This window comes from Fukomys damarensis, unplaced genomic scaffold (genome assembly GCF_012274545.1).
Source record: "Fukomys damarensis isolate Sample0158 unplaced genomic scaffold, DMR_v1.0_HiC HiC_scaffold_4, whole genome shotgun sequence".
NCBI classification, from domain to species: domain Eukaryota; kingdom Metazoa; phylum Chordata; class Mammalia; order Rodentia; family Bathyergidae; genus Fukomys; species Fukomys damarensis.
In genome coordinates this window covers 59,841,271-59,850,273 of record NW_022900916.1, presented here as the reverse complement: position 1 = coordinate 59,850,273, position 9,003 = coordinate 59,841,271, and the positions used below count along the sequence as shown (strand labels likewise).

The following is a 9,003-nucleotide window of genomic DNA, read 5'->3' as shown; positions in this document are numbered from 1 at the left end:
CTTGAGGCCATTTTTTTTTTTTTTTTTTTTTTTTTGCTTGTTTGTTTTTTTAGTACCAGGGATCAAACTCAGGGGACTTGCCCTTGTGAGGCAGGCGGCAGAACCACTGAGCTAAATCCCTGGCCCTAAACCATACTCTTAAGTGAAATAAATTGGGCGCACATATTTAATTATCATATTGTTTATCTGGTATGAGAAACTAAAAGGGTATATAAAAGCAAATAGGTATAATAGATATTGGGAAATTGGAAGAGAATGTTCAAATGGGAAGGGGAACTAGGGAGAGGAGAGGGTTAAAGGAAAGAAGAGAAAAGAAAATAATCTAAATAATACTTTTGTAAATAAGGAGCAGAAAGAAGAGGGGTTGAGGGGAAGGGAGGTAATGGGAGGAAGAAAAATCAAGATATATTACATACAGATACTTATTCCCTACCATGAATGTGATCACCATGTACATCTAAAATGGACCAATTAAAAAAAAACAGAAAAAAAAAGAAGAAAAGTGTATAGGAGAAAGAGGTGACCAAGTAGAGCCCTTAATACTACTATTCCTTCTTTAACTCAATGTTTAAAAATGTTGCATGCACATTTACCATGTTACAAATACTGTATACATTTTTATGGTAAAATATCACCAGCCCTCTGTCTTTAACATTAATGATGAGTCATACAAGTTAGTGGTTTCTGTTTCTCTCCTTGTCCCTTATCTATACTCACTCAAGCTTTACCTTTGTCGATGAAAGTACTGATTCCATGTGGATTAAATAGTGATTTGTCAAATCCATCACTGATTTTTAGTGCTTGTGCCCTTGGGGTTTGCTCATTCAGATCCATCAAGAAGATTTTTCCTGGCTCATCTGGTGCAAAGTCTGGCAGGCCTGGATATTTTAATCCCTTTAAAAAAATAGAGGATAAGCAATAATCATATTAAAATAACATTTTCATAAGGAAGTTAAATATCAAAGCCACACAAATTGCTTCAAGTTCTACGTTGCATTTAAATTATTTGGGATTGTTCACTTTGTCACAAGTTATGGTCACTATTTGTTCTGGGTATTCACCAAGGTTATCTTAGCATGGGCTGTGAATATGGGAAGAGCCATCTTCAAGATAAGGAAGCACTTTTAATTTAAAAAGAGTTAAGCCAAAAATTATAATGAGACGGACCAGGCAGTGTGACTTTGTGTGTGAACTTTGGCCTGGCTGAGCCTTAGTTTCCTTGTCTAGAAAATAAGGAACTCGAGATACATAGTTGCTAATATTCTATAACTTGCTTTCCTCAAAGCATAGAAAAGAGGTATACTGTTTAATTTTATTGTTCCTATCTGTACATTGATTATTTTACATATCAACAAGTAGTAGAATCAGCCAAGAGTCAACTGAGTCAGGCTCCTACAGGTATTTCTACAAGTATTTTCAATCTATTTTGTTCCTTCAGGTATGCACGAAAATGCTGACACTGATTCTTTTTGCCAAATATTACAAAAGTTCATTCCAGAAGCTTGTACTGTGGACCTTTCTACTGGTAAGGTTGAATGTTTGTCAACCAACAACTGGTATCTCAAATGTACTGGCTTTTGTCACACTGCAGTTCACCACAACCAAACTTGGAGTAGGTTTATTGTACACTAAGAACAAAATAGTTTATTTCCTCTTTATGTTCTTGCCCAATAACTCTGATATATGTCAATGTCAATCACCTTATATCTTAGCCCATTTACAGTTAATTCAAATTCTCTTCATTCAACTCTTCTGCCCCCTGCCCACTCTTTCTTACATGCACATTCACCTGCATATTGGGGACATGGGGCCATAAAGGAGGACTTCACCCAGAAAGAGTGCTAGGGAAGACTTCCCTGAGGAAGTAGTGTTCTACACAGTGAGGGCTCACAGAGAAACAAGAGCTCATTAGTAAGGTATGAAGAAGGGAGTGATCTTTCAGACAAAGAGGAGCAAGCCAACATCCATGGCATTGAAGAAAATATCCTGCTTGGCACCTCTAAATAGACTAAAAATACTTACTACATAAAAGCACACTCTAAATCTGTAGCTTTTAAACTCTTTGTAGGGTGGCAAGAAAGGGTGCCAGGGGAGACTAAGGATAACAAGGTCTTCAATGTACTACAGTGTACAAAGTTTAGAAATAAGCAAAGAACATAACCTTTACCCTCTGAATTGTTAGTTTACAAAACAAGACTCATTGTCTAGACCTTCACTTTGAGAGTGATCATGCAATATCTGTGTTGAAAATATCATCGTTCTGCGTAGCAATAATTATGAAGTTTTACTTCTAGCAAAACAGGAAAAAGCCATGCTGCAGGAATGGTAAATATTATTTCCTGACAACAAATGATATCTCACATTTTTGAGGTCTTTGCAAGTATTTTTGAAGGTCCGTTTGGCATAATACTGAAAATCTATCTTGACAACGAAAATTTCAGGTAACAAAGAACAGGCTTTTCCAGACAGTTCTGCTTTATCTTTGATTTTGGAGGAAAAATAAAAAAATAAAGTCTACATAGGTACATATTTAAGATCTTCGAAATTCAGGCCATGGTTTTTATAAATGCCTCACTTTTGGCCAAAGATGCTTAGATTTAAAATTCATGTTCCTTTGTGTTATTATTAAATGGCTGAAATAGAATATTATGCACACAGTTTTAGCAATGACAATTCATTCACATCAAAAATATGGTAAGCCCAATTTTTAAAAAATCTTAGACCCTATTCCAATGTGCAACTGGTGTAACAAAGGCACGATAATTTTCAACATTTCCCCAATACATACTTTTTTGTTAATGATTTTTAAACCCTAGCATAGCTCCCTTATCCTCTCAAACTTGGTAAAGCGGCAATGGAAACAAGATGCAGGGTCTTTTGTGCTTCTTGAAAAGTATGGGAGGAAGAGCAGGGAACCCAAGATGGAAGCACTCCAGGTTTCGAATGGAGTAGTGTGGTTCACACTCAATCCACTAACATTTACAGAGCTCCAGCACAGCCAGGCACGGTAGGAAGAATAGTAGTCAGTGAGAAGATGACTACCAGGTGTTGAGACCCAGTCCAACAGGGCACAGATGGAGACGGACAGCAACGGGACAGTCTAGAGACAGTCTGGGAGTCAAATGGAGATCAATACGTACTTATGGAGACTCTTGTGTATGAAGCTGACCATGGGGAGCTCTCCACCGTGGGGGCAGTCAAAGCTGGGCATTCCTGTGGGGTTTTAATTAGCCTTCCAGAATCCTGTGTGGGCTTTCTTAGTTGACCGGTCTACCCAGAGGCGGGATGAGAGCATCGAGTCCATCTGGCAGCCCTAACTGACAACACGAATGCACTGTCTGGATAGCTATTGATGTGAACAGCAGAGTGGCATGGAAAATACTCACACTCGAGATAAAAGCCAGCCCAGTAGGGAGAATATCAATATCTTCGGAGCCATTTTCTGCAAAACCAAAACAAAAATATCAGAACTATGCACGTGTGAAAGCTTCAAATCATAAATTTTACAGCTCAAACTTCTGAAACTGCATTGAGTTTTTCAACCACTGACTTGGGAAACTATGAACTTTCAAGATTCCTATAGATAGGCTATTTTATAAGAACATATAAGTCAGATTCTCCAAATACTAAATTATTTTATTGTAACTTCATTTGGTACATATTGGGGGGAGAACCAGAAAAGAAATTCACATTCTAGATTTATTCTTTAACAATTTCTAGGGCGTGGCCTGAGAGAATCTGCATTATTCTCTATAGAAGCCTGGTCTAGACTGAGTGAAAAAACTTGGAAAGTCAGAGGTGCAAAGGCTTCTTTTAGGCCTCTCTACCAAAAATTCCTCCTTTTCTAAAGTAAATTTTGATTGACCAGGTGAAAAAAGGTTTGACATACCTTTTAATGGGGACATACAAAGGGCAGTCGAGGTATACAGTGAATATTTAAATTTTTAAATGTATTGCAGTAAAAGACAGATTGCCATTAATCCCTTTCAAAATTTTCCCTAACTTCAAGCACAGTGATCTCATTATTCTTAGAAAACAGAAGCAGTTTTGGATGTTCTCTTGTGAGTATACTTGTGGGGCGTGATTAAAAAAGTATGGTGAATGCTGCTCTTGAGTGCCACTCGAAGGAAAGGCAGGTTTGTAAAAAACTTTACCTTTGTCCTTATCCACTTTACTCACTGGATCTAGCACCAGAAGACGGACTTCCGGCTTTTCCCCAAAGCCAAAATGACCAAGAGAGGTAGACATTTTGAATTAACTCAGGACATTAAGGCAGCCACAACAGTGCAATTAAAGAGAACCACAAAAAAGGACTTTCAGAGCTGCTTCAGAAAGGGGCAAAAACAATGGAATAAGTGCATAGAAGGGGATTAATGGCAATGTTTCTTTTACTGAAATTGAATTTAAAAATTTAAGCATTCATTGTACTTTTCCATCATATCACATCAGTCTATGTAAGACATGGTTCTCAGGCAAGCAGGGCCAACCCTGAAGGCAATGGTTCTCTAGTGTGGTGAACTATACCCTACAAACTCCAGAGCGAACATGCACCACAAGGGAATGGTCTTCTGAGAATGTGTTTTTCATACTCTTCTATTAAAAGTTAGTCTTTGTTGTTTCTTCTTGAGCCTGATGGACCTTTGTAACTACCTTGAGATTCAGAATTCCAGTGACATCGTCCAAGGGTAAGTGGTACAACCATAACTGCCTCTGGCGCTGCCCCCGCACCAAGGTATGTACCTTGGTCTCTGAGAACTGAAATGTGAGAAGTCCAGCTACTCTAGAGCTACAGAGGAGAGAATGCAGAGACTCAACAGATGTGAAAAGAGATACCAGAGGAGCTCAGATGGCTCTGATTCCTAGCCTTCGAATGTCTTCTGATAATGCAAGTGGAACAGGCAAATTATATGCACTGAACCTTGCCCAAAGTGAAAGTCATAAGTCAAAGGCTATGACTTAAATCTAGATGTCGACTCAGGGCCTCATTCAGTCATAGGTGAGGCTTTAGGGAATGATGGGATGGATCATGAGGGCATGATAACCCTCAGTGAATCGGTCCCCAGATGAGTTTATAGCTAAATGTGATGTGGGGAAGTGAGGCCTGGCTGGAGGAGATGAGTCCCTGGGTTGTGGCCTGGAAAGGTGCACATCTCCCTCCCTGATCAGCTGTCATGCCATGAAGCCACTTTTTCTCTGACATGATGCTTTGCCATGCTGCTCTGCCTCGGAGCCAATTGACTATTGACTGAAACCTCTACAAATTGTGAGCAACATAAATTTTCCTCCTTTAACTTGTGGGCATGGGGCATTGTGTCTCAGCAATGAAAAAGTAACTAAGACACCAAATAATTATTGTTTTTAAGTCATTAAGCTTTGGGGTGGGTTTTACCCAGCCATAGTAATTTGTATGTATGAGAAAGTGGGAGAAATGGGTTAATAGACAGGCAACTGGGCAGAATGTATACAAGAAAAGATGGACAAAGCTAAATAAAATGCAAATTTTAATCAACAGGAGAGTGGTAGGTGCTGAAAAATCAACGAACAGAGAAAGATTTCCTCCACATTCTTTTTTTTTTTTTTGTACCAGGGATCAAACTTGGGTCCTTGCACTTGCAAGGCAGGTGGTGGAACCACTGAACTAAATCCACAGCCCCATTTCCTCCACATTCTGATTAATCAAGATTTACTTGATGGCCTGAAAGATTTAATGCTATTTCCATATGGGGTTGTGTACACATCGGGAGAATCCAGCAAAGAGATTAAAGCAATTAAAAGCACAGATTTGTTATTTTTCTTGTGGGAGAAATATTTCATCTTTCAGTATTTCCTGCAAGAAAGAATTCAGGTAAGAAAAACGCACAAAAAAAGGAAGAGTTTTCTCCCATCAATAAAATTAACCTCAAAATACAGGTTTTGAAGAAAATCCAAACTGGAATTTCTCTCCAACTCTGTCACTGCCTATTATACTCTACCTAAAGCCCTTAGTGGTGCTCCATTGCTTCACAAAAACTTCTGTCAATGTTTTATAAGCTATCTTTGTTTAAATATATATTCTACCTTGTCTTTGCCAGACTTTAATTAGCGATATTCTGGCTGCTTAGCTTGTGTTCTCATAATACTCATCTGGAATTTGTGTAATAAAAATGTATTATTAGTAGCTAGACCGTGGTTATGTAACATTACATAACAAGAATTACAAAGGCTTAGAAGAAAATCACTGCACTGCCTAATCTAAGTCTGCCATCCTCCAGTACTGAACCACTGGGCAAATAACTCTTATTTTTATGTCATCAACTGCCTCACCATCAGAGCACAGATAGCATCACCTCATTTACCATCGGTTGTGAGAACGATGTAGGAGTTTGGAAGGGACTTGGTACCACAGCCTCGACAAAGAGGTGTTTTCCTTTCAGGTTTATGTCAATGTTGTCTTACTGACAGATGACTCAGGATCACTTTAATCTGCTTGGTTCTTCAGACATAAAATGTAATTACAACAACAGACAAAAGAAAAAATACGGTAGTTTTTCCTTCTGCTCCTAGCCAGCTTCCAAGAATCTGTTATTCTCCTCAGAATGTTTGGGTAATCAACATTGATTTGCAAAATAAACTTTAGTTTTAGCTTCTCAAATTTAGTTGAGTGGTACAACTCAACTTCAGTAATCATGTAGTCTGACTGTCCCTGCAGAAGATGGGAGATACATGTGCAATGGGTATGGCTATGATTCCTCAAGCGTAAACAAGTCAGAAATGTCACAACTCATGTTTTTCCCAGTCAAATTCAATCTGGCTCTGATCTCCCTGCCCTACTCCATACACTGATAGGAAACTCAGTGTGAGTTGTTGCCGGGCTCTCTCTTAGGGTTGTACAATAGTACTGGGTGACAGGTCTTTAAACCAAGCAGAATGTTCAGTTACTCACTGTCAGGACTATGTGGCCCCTTCCATTCTGATGATCCCACCACTTTGGTGTAGGGAAAGAAAGAAAAGAATTAAGACAAGAAACAGAAGATGTGGAAGAGATGAGCACTCAGGGAGGGAATGGCCAAACAATCTCCAATGACATTCTCCAAGTTCTGGAGACACATGTAGGGAACTGACTGAAAAAGCCACAGGTATTGACCTTTGGGAGACCCTTGGAGATGTTACATGGGGTAGTTCCAGTGAAGTGGAGAGGGCAGAAGCCATCCAGGGGGCTCACAAAAGTAACGGCGTATGAAATCATTCGGCAGCTCTTTGAGGCAGATGGTAACAAGAACTTATTATATTGGCCTTTGTTGGTACTGACACATACATACCGAGGTTCTCAATAAGGTGGCAGTTCCGGGGTTCCACCGGCTCCACTTCTCGAGATGCATTAAATCTTTCTCTGTAGAAATAAAGAAACCGTAGGCTGGGATTTTACTCGGTGGTGCCACCACCTGCCTCACTAGCACACGGGCCTGAGTTCCATCCCCAGTAACGAAAAAAGAAGGAAAGAAACCCACAGGGCTCAAGGTCTCATGCCAATAATCAATGTGTACACACAGCCTTTAGTCACCTCAGCATTGGTCGACTCTTTCCTCCCCATGAACGCTATGTAAGCAATGTACTTATATAAACTAACTTCACTTTTATTGCTGAAAGTCTAAAACAGGATTATACAGGAAAAATATTTTCCTGTCTCAATGAAAGGCACTGTTAACAGTATAAGTAACTAAACAATATTACGAATTTAAATGCTCTCAATAGCATTATTTAATTTTCTAAAGCAACGTCTATTTTAAATCTTAATTTCTTCCCTTCAAACGTATCTTGCCTTTTGACACCCCCCAAAACACTTGCCTTCCCAAATTTCTCTGAAAAGCTAAGTCCTGCAGCTTTTGCTTTACTATTTTTATATGCTGATTTACTCTGCAAAAGTGTAAGTTCATTAAACTCAACACCATTTAAACAATTGGCAAAATTTATCTTTCAATGCAAAGTTCTTATTTCTACCATGAAACATTCTTATAAATATTATGTATAATTTAAAATTTTTATGAAACTACATTCATGAAGAGTGTACACTAGGACTTTTCGTTCAATCTTATAAAAATACACATGAGGGCTCTGGGTGTAGCTTGGTGGTAGAGTGCTTCCCTAGCTGTCCCTGTGCTCTCACCCCCAAAAAGCCTTAAATCGAATTATTATTATTTTACAATCTTGTCACTTGGTGGCATGGGGAGCAAATGCAACAATAAACAAGCTCAAGCTGAGCTAGAAAGCATTGCCAACAGGCGTCAGTTATCTCGGTAGATTCTAGATCCCAGGCTCTGAGGAAAGCAGCTTCTACAGAGAGCAAGAAATGAAAAGAGCTCAGAGAGAGGAAGTCAAGCAGGGGGTTTAAACCGTTGCAAGAGTGACTGTTCTCTTCAAGGTTCTTCTTTCTAGCCCAGTGCTGACTTTTCCTGGGACGTTACTAGGATCCTATCCCCAAAGGATCTTGCACTCGCACAGTCCACATCCTTCCAAATGCCAGCTGCCACCTGCCGGCTGCAGCTCCTTTCCTGGCTCTCTCAATCCGGGATGGGTCTGAAACCCAGTATCTGGCACTGCCTAGCCCAGCTTCCCCAGGTGTAGCCTGGTCCTCTCCTGCAGGCCCAGCACCTCCAAAGCTCTTGTTTCCAGAAGCAAAATGTGGAAGGCTGGGTGGAGAGAGGGACAAGCTTGATCTTCCGAAAACATCTCTGCCCTCCTGCTCCAGGAAGGCAACCAGCCACCCAACTGTTGGTGCCGTCTGTGGGACAGTCTGCTGCACCTTCTCACTCCTAGGACGTTTTTGATCAAACCTGAACCACGAGAGAGCCTAGGGCGCACTTACCTAATCGCCACAAACATCTGCCCCAAAAGGGCCAGACTGGCCCCCAGAATGATCAACACCGCCAGCTTCGCCATGGTCTGGTGCTTGCCGTGGCTACAGCCGCGCCTGCGAGGCACCCAGAGGGCCGGCCCGGTCCCATCCGCCCGCCCAGCGCCCGCCAA

The 9,003-nt window shown here is 40.4% G+C and overlaps 1 protein-coding gene across 1 annotated transcript in view; it reads right to left on the bottom strand.

The window, feature by feature from the left end:
- Positions 1-8,984, bottom strand: part of Pon3 (paraoxonase 3) — a 30,870-nt gene extending 21,886 nt beyond the window's left edge. Inside the window, exons 1-4 of the mRNA XM_010603415.2 lie at positions 8,843-8,984; positions 7,299-7,369; positions 3,387-3,442; positions 729-894 (exon numbers count right to left, since the gene is read on the bottom strand). Of these exons, the coding sequence (XP_010601717.1) occupies positions 729-894; positions 3,387-3,442; positions 7,299-7,369; positions 8,843-8,916 (367 nt within the window). The 5' untranslated portion in view covers positions 8,917-8,984. The remainder of the gene's footprint in view (positions 1-728; positions 895-3,386; positions 3,443-7,298; positions 7,370-8,842) is intronic.
- Between the last annotated feature and the right edge of the window lie 19 nt (positions 8,985-9,003).